Genomic DNA, 19,073 nt, shown 5'->3' with positions numbered 1-19,073 from the left:
GTGCACAGTTGGTGCAGTACATCAGCTTTGTTTTTTGTTTTTTGTTTTTTGTTTTTTTGCTGCAAACAGCTGTTGCTACCAGGCATGTGGTTGATGAGAGGACTGAGACTGAACCAAAGACTAGATATGCAACTTAAAAATCAAAACAATGAGCTAAAAGAGGAATAAATGCAACAAAAACCTGCAGAGGTGAATAATCACTGTCATCGTGATCCACCTTTTTCATGGCCACTGCTGCAGCACATGGAGACCATAGGTGGTCAGAATCTATACAGATGCCAACATGTGTGTGGATACTTTTCTGTTCATTTTGTATTTACTTGTTAATAACTGTCCTTAGGAAATGTTTTTAGCAAATCCACAAGAATCATTCGAAAATGATCTTCCATTCCATTACTGTCTGAATAGTGACCGTCACCACAATGCTTTAAGGCTATTAATGAAACTGCACATTTGCTCAACAAACCACTAAAAATATTTTATTATTTTTTAACTGTTGTTTTTGCTTGACTAGAGTCTTCTTTCCTGTGTTCATATCTGCCTCAGCTGTCTCATCTCCACCAATCACCAGTACAACAAGCAATAATGTGGTTTAATTTGAAACGCTTCCCAATGGCCTGCCTGGAGAGGAGCTCTTGTCTTGGCAAGATTTCAATTTAATTTTCCCATCCAGGTTTACTGCATTGAGCATGTGTATGAAAATGAATGTTGTTCATATAAACTTAACTTTAGACTATGTCCTCTTTACAGACTATTTTTATGAGCAGAGGAAAATTAAAATGTTAATGCTATTAGACCTTTTATAGGACCGTCTTTTCATGAAAAACAAGTATAAACTGAGCTGGCTCTGCTGATAGACAGACATTTGGGGGATTTGAATAATGTCTCAATTTCTGTGCTTTATGTCAAGCTGCAGATTCACTCATTTCCCAGTAAATAATTATTCAGTGTAAACTGACATTAGACATGCTTCTGAGTGTCCTATATTTAGAAAATGTCTTTCCAAATTCCCAATTCGCAGTGCAATAATTCATTCAATTAAATAGATTGTCTTTTAGAACAGGAAAGGATCATCATAATACCAAATATAATCAATTGAGCATATTCATTATATTTTGAGGCTTTGCCAACCACAGTCCTCCAATATTTTTTTCAATTTCTATTACTGACATGATTGTTATTTGAAACAAAAATATATGTAGGAGTCCAAAAGTGGAGACAAGGACTTCTCTTTGGATTTCTGAGGTGCAGTTCTTTGGTACCAGGTCAAAGTTAGTGACTGCACAATTTGTAGTTCAGTCCTGGTAAGGTACTGTACTGTACGAGGATGACAGACTCCATTAGAGTTGTTGCATTGCTACTGAGATCAAATTAGATGAGATGTGTGTCTGCTGGCTGTGGGGACACATGGCAGGTTGTCACAAGTCCCACCAGGATAATAATGCGCTTTTGGTTGTATTGGTGGTCACACTGATGAAAAGGGCAGAAACATAGCACAGCCAGGTTTCTGTTTGGTTCTTGTGAATGCGTCTGTCTTACATTCTTTGTGGAACTTTTTCATGCTTGCCTAGTTTCTGTAAAGTCCTGTGATCTTTATTTAGGACATTTGAGCTGATTACAAATCACAGATTATTTTTGTGAAGATAATTGCTCAAACTGAGCTTACATTAGAATGATGCATGTTTATTATAAAGCACTGTAAACAACTTTGTGGTCAATTCTTCAAAACTCAACTTTCCCGTATTCACTTTTTTCTCCAAATCATTTAACTGTATCACATGGTCTTCCTCAGCAAATAGTACTAACCCAGGCATCATCATGTGACCTATCTAATATAAGCTACTAAGTGAACCTTGAGTTTTGAATATTTTACCACAGATATGTTCCCAAGATCAGGAATGAGTCTCCTCGCTCCAGTTGCTGAGGAATGCTTTCTTTTCTGACTTTTTTCTCTGTCTGGTAATATATGGGTGTGTATCCTTTTTCAGATGGTTGTGCTCATTGAAGGTGGCAGGGTTAATTATGTTTAAAGAAAAGCTGTTGATATAATTATGCATAGAGGGTTGAATGTTCACCTCTTATATAATACCAAATATCCACTGTCTTTGGGCTACAAAGCGGAGGAGGCGGAGGCAATCTGTAATGCTCAAACAACCCTTGCAGCGCAGCAAGAAACCAGCTGCACAGCATCTTCATAATACAGCAACCAATCTTATCTGCTCTGTGAGACAGTGAGGCTGTATGCAAATCAACTTTCTGGGAAACATTGTTTTAATGAAATTTGAGAATAGTCATGCCATGAATTTATGGAAAGCTGGAAAAGTAAAACGAATCTTTGCGCCAGTACTTGCTTTAGGTTCACTGTTCCACCCCTGACAAGCATCAAATGTTCCTTCAAATCTGAATAAAACACCATTCCCCTTTCCCTACACAACATGGCCTTTTCTGCTGGGAGAGCCAACACTCCCCCATGTGTTCGCATTGCTTTAACCTGACAATCTGACACTGGGATTTCCTACAAGCAAGTGTAGTGAGTGGGCTGCTTTGTTGAGCTGAGATGTGCAGGGTCATGTGTGGATGCGTGGGAGGAAATATACAGTATTGAGTTCTAAGTATATTCACGGGTACACACAATGAACTAAAAGAAGTGCTGGCAGCCGAGTCGACTTAACTCAGGAAGAAATTATCACTGATATATAGATGCACTGTTCACTACAAATACAAATATGCCTGCATATCTTTCAACAAGATCTACTACAGTCCTGAAATCTGTGTTTCCCTACTTAAGAAGGCAATCCAACACAGTTAGGAAACACTGAGTTCTGCTTAAGACACGTTGTGTGATCTGTCTGCGCCATCTAGTGGAGAATGACTATGACTGTCACATTAAAAAATGCCTTCCTGTGAATGCCAAATGTAACGTTAAACCAAAGTAAAATAACAAACTCAATCATTAAATGTTTTATAGTCACCAAATAATTAATGAATTATGAATAATTTCAGATCTCTACTCATCCACCTCTACTTAACTCACGCAGGAAAGACAGTAGTCTTCTATCTTCTTCTTCTAGTCTTCTTCCTCATGCTCTCTGTCCCAAGTGTCCAAAACTGAAATTAAGGGATTTTATGTATATTCTGCACCCTCAGCGCTAAATTAAATCCAAAATTAAGGAAATAAGAGATTGATTCCTTAGGAGGATTTTTCATTTAGGCAACCTGGTTACACAACAGACTCCTAGAAATGTGTCTTTTTGAAATGTCAATGAGTTCCCAAAAGCTGGTTTATTATATTTTGTCTCATTTTGTGTTTTCTGTCTGGAAATGGGTGTTTTTATTAATGTGTGTTTTTATCAATTATAAAAGGAACATTACAGGGAGACAGTGAATGCAACAGTTACCATGACAACAGTACGCAAACGCAACAGCTAGAAGAGCGAGAAGAATAATGCTAGTTGTTCGGTGCATGAACAGCATTCTCAGAGGGTATGTTGAGTTCATTACTACATAAAATTGCATGTAGTCTTGCTTTATGTTAACCTGTTCAGCAGCTAGACCCAGTTGGTTTTAATCATGAGAGAAACAAACTGTGGCTATCTTATCAGGTTAAGTAGTTTGGCAGTCTTTAACATCTTAGCGTTACTGCCACAATAAAGTGCAAATTAGCTAGCTACGTTAGTTAGCATATCTGTGGTAAATCAAACCGTGATGCTAAACTAACGTTACACAGACGCTCACTTGACGAAAAGAGAAATATTCAGTAAAAACTGTTTCTGCATCTGTCATAATCTTTCGTCACAAAACTAGAAACTAGTTTTCAAAACAGAATTAGCTTGCATGCAAAGTAGTTTAGGAAGAAATAAATCTGAACCTTCAAAATGACAGATAACCAATTTACAGAGTAACGTTGCGTCATTAAAATGGCGAGATTCAAAATGGACGGTTACTCCACTTGGGGTCCTTGGGATAAAAAAAAAAAAGAAGAGCTGAGTCAGCCCCTGTCAAGTTTCATGTCTTCCCGTTTCTCTGTACGTTGTGAATGTACCATGTTTCCATCAAGTCAGAGATGGCAGCTTGACCTGGTCCTAAACTGTCAGAAACTAATAAGTACTCATATGCTGAACACTACCAGCCCCCACGTTTGCCTTGTGGCAGTGAATTTTCCTATCTTTCCATATTTAATCTAGAGTTTGACATTGGGGCACAAGATTGTTTAGAGGGTCCAAACATACTATAGAATAACAAATAATTGCATAAGTCAAAACCTCAACATGCCAGTGGTTCACCCCCAAAGGTTTTCAATTTATTGGAGGCGGGAACAGCCAGGACCATTACCAAGGAAGTTCAGGCTGCAGTCGTGGTTGTAAGTCGTTAAACGTTTAGAAATGGAGTTCAGGTCTAGACCCAGTTTTGTGTTGAATGACTTCTGACTTATTATTTGGGTTTGGATGTTTGCCATCCAGAAAAAGCTGTCATTTGTAGTCTTTCTGTAACCTGCAGCTAACTGCAGCACTGAGCCAGAGAAGCGCCAGATGCCAGAAGTAACCTCAGGATGTTGTCACCACAGCACAGTAAATATTTGTTCGAATGCCATGCTTCACACATAACACACAATGCAAATAATAAGTTATTGATGATGAGTCTGTACCATTATTAACAATACGTTTTCAACAGGAGCACCAGAGATTTCTTCAGGCAGCATTGTTGTGTCAGAGACTTATGTGGCCGCCAAATCGCACAAACCAGGTACAGTGGGCAAAGACAGACCTGTTGAATAGAAAGTGGAAACAATGGAAGATAACTATATGCACAGTTTTTACTAAATTACATTGTGTGTAGACATGAAGAGGAGGGAGACTCGACAGAGCCCATTCAAAGTGCCAGACAGCAACAGCATTTTACTACTGAGCATCAATGAAAAGGGGCAACGAAAAGAGGTTGGTGTGTTTGTTTACAGACACGTATGCACAAATAAGTTATTTTACATACAGTGCATGATACTTGTGTGACACAGTGTGAAAGAGACGAAAAATCGACTGCCATCTTAAAGTCTGGCTGCTGTTCTTCTCCATGCACAGGAGATGCGTGAATTCCTGGCATTGCCAATTGACAAGAAGACGACCCACACTGCAAGAATGATGGCCAAGCTTAAGAAAGAGCTAGCAGAACAAGTGGAGGAGGAGGAGGAGGAGGAAGAAAAGAAGAAGGTGAAGAATCTAAAACAAATCAAGAGTAGGACAGTTCAAACACCTGGCAGACATGAGCTGAAGATTGCCATGATGAAACGAGGTGAGTGGAGAGAGAGCAGAGAGTCAAAGCCTGTCAAATTCTGTACAAGTTACTTGTAGCTTTTTTTTGCATTTCATGGCTAACATGCTAATCTAAATGTTAAGTATTGTCTGTCCTCTGTCTCCAGAAAACATTACGAGGGACAGCAAACATGACTTAATCTCCATGGAACGGCAGAAGGCAGTGTTGGAGGTAAAGTAAATGAGTTCAGGAGTTGCAAAGGTTTTAATAAAGATGGAGCTAAGTCAACCACCTGGATTAATCTCAGATACTCAGTCCACTGTGATGCTTTCTAAATGTTTGTTAGACCAGCATGACAGACTGGACCATATCTGTCCCCTGTCGTACAAGCTGAATTAAAGGATAACTCCATTGTTTTGGGATTACACTGGCTTTGCCTTCTTGCTTCATTCGCCCTTACTCTCCCTCCCTCAGTTATCTCTAATGACGAAGAGGTCTGAGATTTTGAGGATGGACAAGGCCATTGCAAAAGAGGAGGGACAGCTGAAGCAGCTCGAAAAGCTCATTGAGAGAGACAACCTCAGCTTTGAAGAGTTCCTCAGGGAGAACGACAAGAAGTCTGTTGAGGCCAGAACATTGTAGGTTGCCTGCTTTGTCATTGTGACTAAAAATGTAATTGTGTTTCTTGAAAATGAGTTTCACTCTTAAATTACTGCTTAATACAGACTTGTTTTTACCCTAAGAAGAGGACACACGTGACCTGTAAAAGTTACACTGCAAATGGTTGTCTTGTCTCTGTTGTCAGTTTTGAACGTGAGGCGAAGTCCAAACAGGAGAAGAATGTGGAAGTCAAGAAACTGACTGCTGAAGTGGGAACCATAAAGAGGTAGCACTCTGATGATGTTTGACTGTGCACATTAACCATGTTTAATGCATAAAAGGCTCATAACTGTAAATAATGGTAAATACATCTGTCATGCCATGTGGATTTTAATCTACTCTTTCTTTTTCATAGTGAACTCATAAAGTTTGAAGAGATCCTGATAGACTACAAGAGATACAAGGAGCTCCTATTCAAGTTGTCTCCTCCAGAGTGGCAGGAGGCCCAGAGAACCAAGGCTTTGAAAGCTAAAGACCTCTCTGACAAAGAACTTCAGGACAAGGAGAAGAGGGAGCCTGAGGAACCAGGCATTAGAAATGGTAAGTACTTGGTGTAATTTAAAACCAAGTGGTTAATGTCCTGATGTTGTTGTTTCTCAGTCAAACTGAAACATGGTTAAAGGAGCTTTTTGTTACAGTCAGTATGGATCATGCTAGCAGTGTGATTTGAATGATAATGTGCACAGGTTTGGAGAGCAAGGTTTCCAATCCACATAGAGAGCTTCCTTCCATCAGAGAGACCAGGCTATCCTCAGCCCACAGCAACGCTCTGTAAGGAAACACCAAGACACCCACTCGCATCCAGTATTTATTTTTCACATTCATACACACTGATGCAGTGATAAATAAGGTGGCTAATCTATGACTTTCTTACATGTTTCTCACAAAGAAATAAAGAACATGTAATCATTGTTGCCTGTTATAGACCTGTGTCCTTGTGTAAAGTATATCTCTTTTTCTTTTGCATACACAGTATGTTCATTTAAACATACTTTCACAGTTCACTTGTCTCTGTTGTAGCACACAGCATCCTAGTATTATGATGAACATCATTCAGTGAACTCATTCCTGGAATCCTGTTAACATGCCGCTACTAAAACTTCCTCTTTCTTTGACCTTTCAGGATGACAAACAGTGACAGTGACAGCTCCGAATATGAGGTCAGATTCCCCAAATTGAAAATGTAGCTCTCTCTCTCTCTCTTTTTTTGCAGTTCACACAGTGCTCCTATCTTGTCCACCTTGTTTGTCACTTCTGCAGGATGAGCCGGAGCTGTACTTCACTGATCCCCAGCAGCTGCTGGATCTGGTGACAGAGCTGACAGAGCAGAACTTGTCCCTGATTCAGAACTCTACAAGGGTGGAAGACACACTGGAAGAGCTCCTACGGTCCATTGAGACAACCAGGAAGAAAATGTAAGCATCATGGGTCAAGGGTCAAGATTCTGCAAACGAATGATTTTGGTATTTTGACTGTTGTCTTTCTTAAAATGAGCAGACTCTCCTGAAGTCTGCAGATGCCTTACTAGAAATATATTCGTACTCTCTTCTCTTGTGCCTTAGCTTAATTTATTTTCTTATTTGACACGATTGCTCTATGGTCACAGGAATAAAAATAGAGCAAACTATGGGTTATTTGAGTGTTTTGCATTTGTTCTCGTTCACTTTGGGTTGAAAGCTTGTGCTGAATAATCCAATTCATAGAATGAAAAATGAAATGTAAAAGCCGCCTTCTTTTCCTGAGCTCAATAGGTAGGTCCATTAGGTTTATTTTCTGCACTTACTGAAATGTTTTACTGGGAATTTCAGATCTATTATTATCTTTGTTTTTTCCTGTACACTATTTACTCCCATATCCTCTCGTCGTTCCCACATCCATGGAACACTGAATCTTTTCTGTCTGAAGTGAAAAGGAGGAAGAGCAGCTAACAATGCAGATAAATGACTTGAACCAGAGAATCGACACTGAGAAGGCAAGAGGTGCCAAGCTCAAACAGAAGGTTCAGCTCCATGTCTCACTGAACACACAAGACCAGGTAAGGAAGCAGAATGTGTCTGACTACATTTTAATCCAAGATCTGAGTGGTAGCAACACCCAGAAATCATGCCTAATGATGTTAAGTTTTAAGCAGTAGATACCTGGTCTGTCCATCTCTTCTTCTCTTAATTTTTCCTTCTCTTTGGTCTATCTCACTTCCTCCTCTTGCCGGCAGGATGTTGTGTTGGACGCTCTGGCCGAGAAGGTGACAGAGGTCCATCGCTGCTGCGTGGATGACAGGATGACCAACCTCAGCACCTTGGAGAAGCTGGCCAACATTGAGAACCGTATGTTGTCACTGCTGCAGGGCCTTGAGAGCATCCCTCAAGAAAGCTTAGAGATGATGAAGAAGATCAAGGACAGTGAGAGGAGAAGCAGGTATGTCCCAATGACAGTACTCTTCTAACTTTCTCTGGACTGCAAGAAAAAACTCATTCAAGATCTTCTGAAGGTAATGTCTAATGGCAGTGACATCTTTGGCAATGACTTTGGCCATATATTCCTTCCAAACCCCTCTCTTCCTACACCGTGTCACAGACAGCGTGAAGAAAAACTGAGAGAGCAGAGAGAGAAACAGAAAGAAAGGATGAGGAGGTACCTGGAGAGGTCCCTGGCTGACTCCAAGAAAACAGTAAGTCATTTGCTTAGAAATAACTGCCTTTCAAACTAGGCTATGAATTGGGTATCACAATTCATAGCCCAGTATAATTATTACCTCATTCATTTGGATGGTATCCTCCACCCTCCTCCACAGGCCCACATTTACATTGTGTAACACTGGATAAGATTTGGATGAAATCTGTTGAATGAATGAATGAATACCTGTCTTGCAGCCTGAAACTGAATTGTACGTCAAAAAGAAAAGAGACAAACCAACCCAGACGCGATGCTTAAACTCTGTTCTCTTTCAGAGTGGGAGAAAGCTCATGCCGAGATGCATGCCTGTCCCCCAGAAAGGCAGAGTCAGCAAAGTGGACAGCGGCCCTGCTGAAGATGACCTCCATGCCTACCTCTTCAGCTCTGACGACACGGACTAACAAAGAAAGAGAACAAAAACAAAACTCACAACAGCTGAGGAGTGAAAATATGTTGTTGGATATTTGGTCGCCTGCACCACATTCATAACATAAAATGAAACAGAGTCGATAAATAAACATCATCTGAAAAGTTAACACAAAAGCATCATTATGGTGTGTGTTAAAAGGCCAGACCGAAGATGAGTATGTGTAAAAGAACTATGTAAATACAATAAAACAGCGTGGCTGCATGAAGAGCCGAGTCCCTGTTTTGAATGTTACTGTTGAATATTAGCACATAATATGTGCATATGCATTTATTTATCACACTCAGTGCTCAGTTTATAGATGCATCCACATTATCCAGTTTTCCTAAGTAGTTTTGGCATACTGTCCCTACATCACGTTGTGACAAAACCGGGTCATATTTATCCAAAATGACATGAAAACGACAGTAGGTGGTGGTGTTGAACATTTCTGTGAGCTCTGTCATCAAGCGGAGAGGAAGGAGGATGAGGAAGTGGCCGGAGCAGGACTGCTCTTGGACATGTAGTCACCCACTCTAAAGCACCAGCAGCTGTCAGGAGATTACTAGCTAGTTAGCTAGATAATAGGGATATTTGACAATGCGATGGGTAACTGCTGGGCATACTGTGCTGGGCTCTTCAGGAGAGAAGCCAACAGGATCCAGAGAGGAGGCGGGTAAGAGAAACATGGCTCCAGCTGGGTGAGCTAACTAGCATAGAAGCATCACCAGAACCAGCGCTAACGCTCTCCGGCCGCCGCTAACGTTAGCTCAAAGTTGGTTAGCCGATAACTGATAGCGTAGTGCTGACCTTTTGACAGCTGTGTGTGTTAGCCTGGTAGTGATGTTGCAGTCGAGAGATAAAAGCCATTCAGTTAGCTAGCGGTTGCTCTATTGTACGGTCTCTGTGTGGTCTAACCTGTAGCCGGCCAGTGCAAAAATGAATCAAGACCCCACCCCTATTGTCAACAGCCTGGACGTGGAGTTAAGCTCGTCTAATTAAATGAGAGCACTCGCTTAACAGAGAGACCGAGCTGCGGCTGTAGAAGAAGTCTGACCATGATTGTAGTCTAATATTTTCGACCTTGTAGCTCAGTCTGTCCGGAATCTCGCTCCTGATACACATCATGTCTCAGCTGCCTGTTTCCTGCGTTATTTGCAGGCCCTTATGTCACCAAATTTAAGGTGAATAATTGATGTTTTTTAGTCTGACTCTACCTTGTGCTCCGTTACGATCACTGAAGGCTTGCTGTCTTCCGGCAGCAAGCTGTTTCACACTCATCCATCACTTCCACATGTTCGCATCTGGGAGCTGACAGGTACAGCAGCACCTGTCAGGTGTTAGTCTGGGGTTGGCATTTTAGAAACTGAAATTATACCTTTGGAAACGTCCACTTTTCCAGCTCCCTTTATCTCATGTTTTACCATTGTGAAATGGCACCATGCAGTTATAAAAAATAACACAGGAATAATATTTAGATTTTGTGCCAGTCACAAAAAAGAAGAATCTAAAGTGAACTGTATTATTTATTTGACAAACATGTGGATGAACATGTTCAAGTTTATTTCAATTTAAAGTTCCAAGTCAAATTATGTGCCATGAAAAAGCTCTCTTCTGCAGCTTATAAGATTCAGTGTTTATCTTCCCATCGACTCTTAAATGCACACATGCCTACATACCTTGAGATCGGATACTTATTTATCACAGATTGAGCTGCAAATTAAAACACAATTGCATGTAAATTTATCAGAACATAATTCCACCAATAATAACCCCCCAAACCAGATTTTAGTCATTAATTCCAAACTTGCAGATGACATTTATCATACGTTATACGCGATACTGTTACTGTAGCTGCTCAAACTAAATTAGTCCCAACACTAATCACAAGTTAGTTTTGTGGTCATTGCAGCATGACTGTGTACATTGTGCTTCTGCTTCTGAATTACGTGATTCAACACTTGGGACAAAAGATCATCCTCATCGTCAGGCCCTACAGACACCTCTTCATTTTCAGAGTTACTATGAATCCTTCAGTATCAAAGAAAGGTCTTTTTTAAGGTTCTTTAATATGTATTCGACAGAAAGGCACATTGATCATTTTGTGTAGTCTGCATTTACAGCGAGCTTCCATGCTAAAGCTTCAGCACGTTACATTGTGTAAACTAGGTTGATTTAACTTAATTTCCATTCAAACAGGCAAATGAGTTCAAATGTAGAGACAAATAAACTGTCATTATGTTGTCATAATGCACCAGAGCGACTGATCTACCAGGAACACATGTCTATATATGATGTGAGAGGTATACAGTGTCTGTTGCAGCTAACTGTTTAATGTGACAGGCCTTCAACAGATTATTGCTAGTGTGTTCAGGCTCTCTTGATTATTCCCACAGGTCCAAATACTTCAGAAGCAGTACCACAGGGGAACATTATACAATAGAGGTACGAGTCGTGCATTTACTAGTCTACCTTTACCTACCTTTCTTTAATAATGAAGATTCGGTGTAATGTTACGTTTCTAATTGTGACTTTTAATTTTGCAGTTTGAAAACCTGGTAGAGAGTGATGAGGTAAGTCTGGTCATCCTTCTGATCTTGTGTGTATGAGCTTTTAGTAAATAAGTTTTAGTAAAACATTGTCAGTTTTCTCTCCACTATTATGGCTCTACTGCTTAAAACCAATTACATTGTAATAGACTGAGGAAGTGCTTTATAAGACATATGTCTAATTAAAAGCTGCGTTATGCTGGTTCTCCCAGGATACTTTTTACTGTCAGACTCCCATCAGACTTCCCTCCGTTAGCCATCCTCCACTGATGGATAGAAAATGATGGGTGCACAGTGGTGCACCCATCACTGTGATGCAGTGAGTAGTCAGGAAGTAACTTGATTACTGTCCCAGACTGGTATCACTTGACTCAAACAGTGCAGGAGGGAAGGTGCATTTCTCATTGCTCTGTAGTAAAATGTTGTTTGTTGCGTTGCAGGCTGAGAGTCCACAGCCCTGTCCGAGGTAAGCGATCTGCTGTGAATCTAAAAACAAAAAAAAACTTTAACAAACCATTTGTAACATGCATGTTTTGTCTTTGATTAGGCCCATCAGTGAAGATGAGATGAAGCACCTCAAAGAGCACCGCTACACTGCCATCTCAGACAAGCAGCTGCTGATCGACCAGAAGCTACGAGTGGAGGTGAGGCCCAGTTTACAGAGAGCCTCTGTACAGGATCTGTCTTTGGTAGATCAACAGCCCCCGTTATTTCATTTTATGTTTGAGACCTAGTTTTGCTTATTTTTAATTTGCTGCATTGTTTTTTCTGTTTTGTAATTTTCTGTTCTGTGTCTTTGTGTTTGTTTCATTTTGTTATTTCTGCTTCAGTTAGAGGCACAAGAGGAGAAGTTAAGGCTAGAAGAGGAGGCTAGAAATGCCGCCCAGCGTGAGGCCGCCAGGTTGGCACGTGAACGCAAATTGAAGGAGGTGAGGCGGCACTGAGCGCTCCCTTCTGCCAGTTTGACTTACTGCTTGACTAAAAAGACTTCTCCTCTAACCTGCTGGACCCGTGCAGAGGCTTCCCAGCATTTCAAGTCCTCAGCCTCCTGCATCTTTAAGGGCCACAGTGACATTTTCTCTGTTTCCTGTCTTCTTTATGTCCTCATTGACCTGTCCTTGTTATCCAGTCAATGGATATTGGAATATAATAGTATTGCAGCGAGACATTTTGCTCGATATAATTGCTTAATATATTTCTTATACAGGCCTTTTATAGGCAGGAAAGGCTGAAATTGATATTTCTTTGCTTTTCATTCAACATCCCGCCGCTTCTCTGGTGCTGCTTTGTGTTGTTGAAGTTATTTGCTCACATGTCTCCTTGATAACACTTCAACTGTTAACAGTTTCTTTACTGAATATATTCTGTGTATTAAGCATGGGTCTTTTTAACTCGATCTGTGGTTTTATTGTCAGCAGCTGTCTGCCCAGAGGAAACGGGGCAAAGCAGATGGCTCCGGCGGTGAAACTCAGCAAAGAAAGTGAGTGACTTCAGTTCATTAGACAACAGGACTGTTGTTTAGCTGGGGACAAGCTGCAGTCATGCGGTTCTGTGCAGGTTTCAGTGGGTGGACAGAGTGGATATGATTAGCAGACAGTAATGCTGGTTGTATTTAAAGGGATCTTACGTCTCTCTTTTCTTCTGCTCTCAACAGAAGCATTGATTTAATGATGTGTGAGCACACGGTTTGCCCCTGCAGCCAGGCGCTGTGTAGGCTGCAGAACAGCTATAATAACACAACAACATATCCAGGCTCAGAATTCAGTGCTTTACTAATTCCCACTGTGCTGCAAGCACACAAAGCTGAGCCGCAGTACCAGCGCTTGTCTCAACCAAATGTGGAGAACAGGTGTCACTAAAGACCGTAGTGAGACGTGTGATTCGGGCCCCCTGGGTTTTGTGTCACCGCTGCGACTGACTGCTCACACAGTTCTCTGCTTGTTGTGGTCTGTTCCAGACAAACCTCTGGGGAGGATTTTGACATCTACCTCCAGAATGTAAAAGCCCAGTCAGAGGCTTTCAGGAACAACAGTAAGTGAACCATCCAACCTTAATTGTCTGAGCACTCACATAATATCGCAGTATTTTGGGGTATTTCTGTGATAATGATATTCTTGATCATATGGTGAATAAATGTGACTGTTTGTCTTCAAATATTCAGTAATTCTGATCTTTTGTAACTAAACCACTTCCACACTTCTGAAGTTGCTCCCCTTTTTGGAACTATCTCCTCCATCGTGGAGCCAGTAGCAATGCTACTTTTGCTTTCAGCTGTCTTTGTTGTTGCTCTGTGTAACGCTATGATGTCATTAAATCATCATTAAGTCTGCCATTATTACGCAATTTTTTTTTCATATTAAAAATTAGACCTGCACTATCGGGAACAGCTCAGGTATACATACAGGTGTTCATCGGTTCACAGTGTACTGCGTCCCCCTGTGTGTTTCCAGGACTGCCCTCTGACACAAACGTGGTGACTCCCAACACAGAGTGCAGCTGGGACTTCACCACCAAGACCCGCTCCACCAACGATGACGGGACCTCGCTGGATCTAGAGTGGGAGGACGAGGAAGGTGAGAGTTAAAACTTTGCCCAAACTGGAAAGCTTTCGATGGCAGAGTAGTTGATTTTACAACTTCTTGCAAATCACTGATCCGTCAAACATTCTTGTAACATCCTGACTGACGTTTGAGTGAGGTTCGGTCACACAGAGTCAGACCTTTCTCTGCAAGATTGGTTCTGTTTTTCAGTGCTTTACAGTTGTGGCTGAAATCTTTGTTGCGCTACCTGACTGTGTCTTGGTATCAACAGTACCCATCATTTTCCACTTCTTTGTCAGAGTTTAAACATTCCTGATTGACATTTTCAAATCTCTGGATATATTTTTAATATCCTTTTCCTGATTTAGTAAATTCTACTACCTTTTCAGGCACGTCCTTTGACAGTTCTGTTGCTCTCCACCTGGCTCAGTATCCAGCAAAGCCAGTGCAGCCCTGGTTGAAATGTGCAGAGGTTTCTCCAGAGCTCAAGAAATACACAGACACTAATGACAATCAGAAGTCACAGATGTGGAAATGTACCCTTGAAAGCCATTTAAACCTGTGTGTGTCAACGTGTGTGTATATTATCAGGCCAAACATTCAAGGGGATCTAAACCTTTGATCAAAGCCATTCTGTGATTTAACTTCTCATTATGATGTTAAACTTGCGTGATAATGAATGGCTTTGTCTGACCACTATCCCTAAATAGAAGAAGAAGTTTTCTTCATGATCAGACATACAGTATACCCTTGTTTTTCGCGGGGGTTACACTCCAAAAAGAACCCGTGATAGGCAAAATCCATGAAGTAGAAACCTTTATTTTTTTTTACAATTATTATACAATTAAATACTCTATTATACATTGAAAAGAAAGAACAAACCATTTTACAGGCTCAAGCATTTGCTTCACAAATAAAAGTACTTTAGAAATGTTTTTTTCAACAAATAACTTCTGTACTGTACTGTCACATAATTGTTTTAATCATCAATGTGAACAGAAGGCTTCAAATTGCGGAGATTAGCACCGCCCACCGCGACCCGAGTGATTGGATTAAACGGGAGAAAATTAAAAATGATAAAAATACAAAGTACAGTTGGACAAATAGTGACTCAGGTGTATTTCACTGCTCTTCAGACTGAGCCGCTGCATCCTGACTCCACTCTGCGGTGTTTTCTTCTTTTGAAGCCCGCGGTGCAGGTGTGTTTGTTCGGGAGAAGAACATAGTGATAGGCAAAACTCAAAATTGCAAGAGAATTTGCACGTACGTAATGTAAATTTGGCAAGCTGTTTTATGTACTTGTACATATTAAACTGCAACGTTATTGACGCACAGGTAGAGAAGAAGCGGAGTGAGTTTTTAGCCAATCAGAATGCAGAACACAATGCACGATGCAAATCCGTGAAGTAGCGAAACCGTGAAAAGTAAACCGCGTTATAGCGAGGGATCACTGTATATTCCAAAAATGGCCAATATTGTGTGTGTGTGTGTGTGTGTGTGTGTGTGTGTATATATATATACACACACACACACACACACACACACACACACACACAAGGTCAGTTCTGCTCTGACCATATGTAGCATCGAAGTAAGGTTCCATAGAAGACATAAAAATACAATTAAATGCAATATGTTAAGTTTTAAACTTGGTCTTGGGTAGAAACGGGCTGCTTGGATGACTGCCTGCAGCAGTTTTCGACTCCACTGACTTCTGCTGTCAGAATGAAAGCTTGTGTCCTTGCGTCACAGGAATCAATCGTGCCCTCCCAGCCTGGGAGAGGTCTCGGACGGAGGAGGACATCCTGCGCGCAGCCCTGAGGCCCGGCAGCAAGCAGATGAACAGTGGCCCCACCTCGGCCTCTGAGGACTCCAACGCGCTGGAGTGGGAGAATGATTTTGTGAGTACCCATCCAGAGGACAATGCAGACGCTGAATTTGAAGGGTTTGTCAATCCTGTCCTAGACACCCCCTCTGAGGACGCCTCGGACTGTGGCCTAAGGTTGGACGGCCAGGACAGATAGTGTCCAGCACCAAAGGCGACGTTTGTTGTGTCCTCTTCATGTCAAAGCTCACCAGCTTTTTGCCTGATGAAACGGAAATGTACTCACTTGCTCTCTGATGCTGCGGGAATATGTTGTGTGTCTTTACACTACAGGACAATGTAGTGATGTTTTTATCAAATACTCATTTTTTCAGTGCCTTCATTTGCCAAATTAGCCGACCATTTTATGCATTGGAACTAAAACTGACCAGTTTCCATCCATTGACACGCTGTTCAGTCAGTGCTTATTTTCAGTGCACAGTTCCCAGGTGGTCAAAGAGAAGCTGACAAGCTACTCTGAACAGAAACTTGATTATCAAAGCAGATGGCTGCTTTAGGAGCCCTGTTCTATACTCACTGATGGAAATGTACATATTTCACTGCTTTGGGGAGAACTGATCATGGAGTGTAGCTTATGAAGTTACGCTGTGCTTTTAAAATCCCAGCAGGGAAATTCGTCCTCTGCGTTTGACCTGTCCTAACTATTTAGCAGCAGCTGACAGCCACGGCGCAGCGCCTGGGGACCAGCTGCAGCTCTGAGGCCAGTGGCAAAACCAAGAGTGTCCCTGCATGTGTTTGTTGTGTGAAAAAACCCACACAAAAAAAGCAACTTAACTACAGAAGAGGTCCTCACTCAGCCCTTACTTTCTCTCCTCTGTCTCGGCTTCAGCTTTTAAAGCTATTGCATGATGGCAAAAAAGGAATTGAATTCCATACAAAAGTGGCTGATGATAAAGGTAAAACATTAAACTATGTGATTTGATGAATCAGTGTAATAATACAGCCACTGACTCCACATTTGAGCCTGGGCCTAGGATCTGGGTGATGATGGGGTGTTATCATCAAAACCTCCTCTGAATCTGTTTGATTGACAGTCATCTACGACAGTAATCGGGCATGCCTGCACTCATTTTGTGATCCCCTGCATGCACTCTGACGAGAACGCTGCGCTCATTGCACTGACCCCGCTCCAGTCATAAGTGGAGTGTTTTGTACTGGGTGGCCTAACATGATTCAGAGTTATATTGCCAGTACATTCATTAAACCCCATCCAGGCTCAAAACAGCTTTCTTATCTGATGAAATGTGTCCGTCTCTCAGGGTTAACAGCCTTGTGTTCAGAAAAATTTAAATAAAGAAGCCCAAGCATGAAAACACTTTCACTGTCATTTTGCAGTAATATGCTCAGTCTTATAATTCCAAATATACACATTTCCTTTAGTGAACATGAGACCTCTAATACAACAACATAATTAAGCACATACAGTGAGTCCTCGTCATAGGCCCAGTGGTGGACTGTAGGACATCTTAGTTTGAAACTGGCCTTTTTCTGCTTTTTTTGAGTTTTAGGTTTTATTCAAAGATCTTTTTTGTGTCAAAAACAATAGCACAGAACAGCAATATCATTGCCAGGCACCACGACATCCACATCACAAACATATATACATACATATTATGGCTTATTAGGGCAGCAGGTCTACACAAGTTGCATAGAATTCTCCATGATGAGCAAAGCATACAGCAAAAAGAAGGTAAATGAGATGTTAAGCAGTGAGGATGAGCAGAGCCAACCACACGCTGCTTCTTTACCCCAACAAATACATTATCTAAACAGGTCGCCAGAGGCTAACCTGCAGATCATTTTCATCAGCTGGTTCTCTGGTTGATTGAAAGTACTGAACCATTATTTAAATGAAAAATCTTCACATTTAAGAAGCTGCAATCAGCAATAATTTGGTGCCACTAATTCTGGCTGTTGTTCTAGGTCTAAGTATATGTTACACATCACGAATCCAAACAACTGGGGTAAAGCAAAGTGATGAAGCTGTGGATATGGATATGAAGAACTAACTGATAAAACTGATAAATACAACATAGGTGGAACGTAACGGGAGACAATCACTGAAAACAAAAATCTCTTCATTTACCAGCTTCAAAAAAGACATTGCTGATTTCTGATTGGTTGCTGACATGTGGTGTTTGGAGGCAAATCATTTTTAAGCGGAATGACTTTTTGTTTAATCTGATCTGAAACCAGTTACTCTGAACTAAAAACATTCAGGCGTCATAATCTGATCACTGCTGATATTGAAAGCAATATCTTTGTCTGGATGAGAAAAGAAAAGTCACCAAACATGCAAACATGCCTCTGCGGTACAAACACTGTCATGTTCCTGTGGTTGATCCAGTGCTGCTGCACACATCATCCTGGTTCTTGTGCATTACATTTTTCTATCTATCGGGGACGGCTGAGCATGAGTGGAGACAATAGTGTATCACATTGATTATTTAATCTGTTTGAATCGAAAGCAATCCACTGTTTGCGCTCCAACGTGTGGATTGTTGCTTTGGTGTTAGCAGCTCGTAGAAGACGTTCACTGAAATGATTCACTTGTGTGAAGAGGAAACTGATCTGACAACTGTGCACTACTGTAGACGTGTGTAGACGGGGCACGGGTTGATTTGCAGAGTGTGTAATTTAAATGGTATTGTTTTGAGCACATTTGAATGTTAATGTTTTGCTGTGATTACACGATCTCTGATTTAATCACTGTAACTTTCTGTAAAAACAAACAAACTGTAACTTAACATTCCTTGTCACACTGAGCCTAAGAGGAAAAATAAAATGTAGAAAAATGTATTGGACATCGCATACACTCACTGCAATGACCAGTGTACACGGGGTATCACGTGTAGCCGGGATTGATAGTTGTAAGTATCCTTATTTAACAGAACCATCATCTTAATCAGTCCTGTGAGCTGTTGCTGGAAGTGAAATGTGTCTGCAGATGTTGACGTTCTCGAGGCGACGTGTCACGCTGACAGAATGTTTGAGGTTTTCTCGTGCACACACCTGAAGTACAAGAACTTGAAGGTGACAAACCAAAGTAAGCGGTGGCTTTAGAGGGCCGCAGGCGAAACCGAGTCAAAGTTCTGTTTACAGCGCGATGCAAA

The 19,073-nt window shown here is 41.2% G+C and overlaps 2 protein-coding genes across 3 annotated transcripts; both read left to right on the top strand.

The window, feature by feature from the left end:
• The first annotated feature begins 4,529 nt into the window (after positions 1-4,529).
• Positions 4,530-8,981, top strand: cfap100 (cilia and flagella associated protein 100). Its single transcript, XM_041944695.1, has 15 exons — positions 4,530-4,549; positions 4,661-4,743; positions 4,837-4,934; positions 5,076-5,286; positions 5,414-5,478; positions 5,722-5,885; positions 6,053-6,133; positions 6,263-6,447; positions 6,594-6,678; positions 7,031-7,067; positions 7,168-7,322; positions 7,813-7,942; positions 8,120-8,322; positions 8,482-8,575; positions 8,856-8,981. The coding sequence occupies exons 1-15, from the start codon at positions 4,530-4,532 to the stop codon at positions 8,979-8,981; spliced, it is 1,737 nt and encodes a 578-aa protein (XP_041800629.1).
• Positions 8,982-9,473: 492 nt separating this feature from the next.
• On the top strand, positions 9,474-18,759 carry ap1ar (adaptor related protein complex 1 associated regulatory protein). Of its 2 annotated transcripts, none has more exons than XM_041944630.1 (10): positions 9,474-9,662; positions 11,383-11,431; positions 11,533-11,559; positions 11,976-12,001; positions 12,083-12,179; positions 12,366-12,464; positions 12,954-13,015; positions 13,493-13,566; positions 13,986-14,108; positions 15,828-18,759. In XM_041944630.1, the coding sequence occupies exons 1-10, from the start codon at positions 9,592-9,594 to the stop codon at positions 16,097-16,099; spliced, it is 900 nt and encodes a 299-aa protein (XP_041800564.1). In that variant the 5' UTR covers positions 9,474-9,591; the 3' UTR covers positions 16,100-18,759. The 2 variants fall into 2 exon arrangements, with proteins under 2 accessions (XP_041800564.1, XP_041800563.1); XM_041944629.1 differs by having other exon boundaries at positions 12,951-13,015.
• The last annotated feature ends 314 nt before the right edge of the window (positions 18,760-19,073 follow it).

Source organism: Chelmon rostratus, chromosome 9 (genome assembly GCF_017976325.1).
Source record: "Chelmon rostratus isolate fCheRos1 chromosome 9, fCheRos1.pri, whole genome shotgun sequence".
NCBI classification, from domain to species: Eukaryota; Metazoa; Chordata; class Actinopteri; order Chaetodontiformes; family Chaetodontidae; genus Chelmon; species Chelmon rostratus.
Note: the sequence above shows the minus strand (reverse complement) of the source record. Positions and strands in the feature narration are given on the sequence as shown.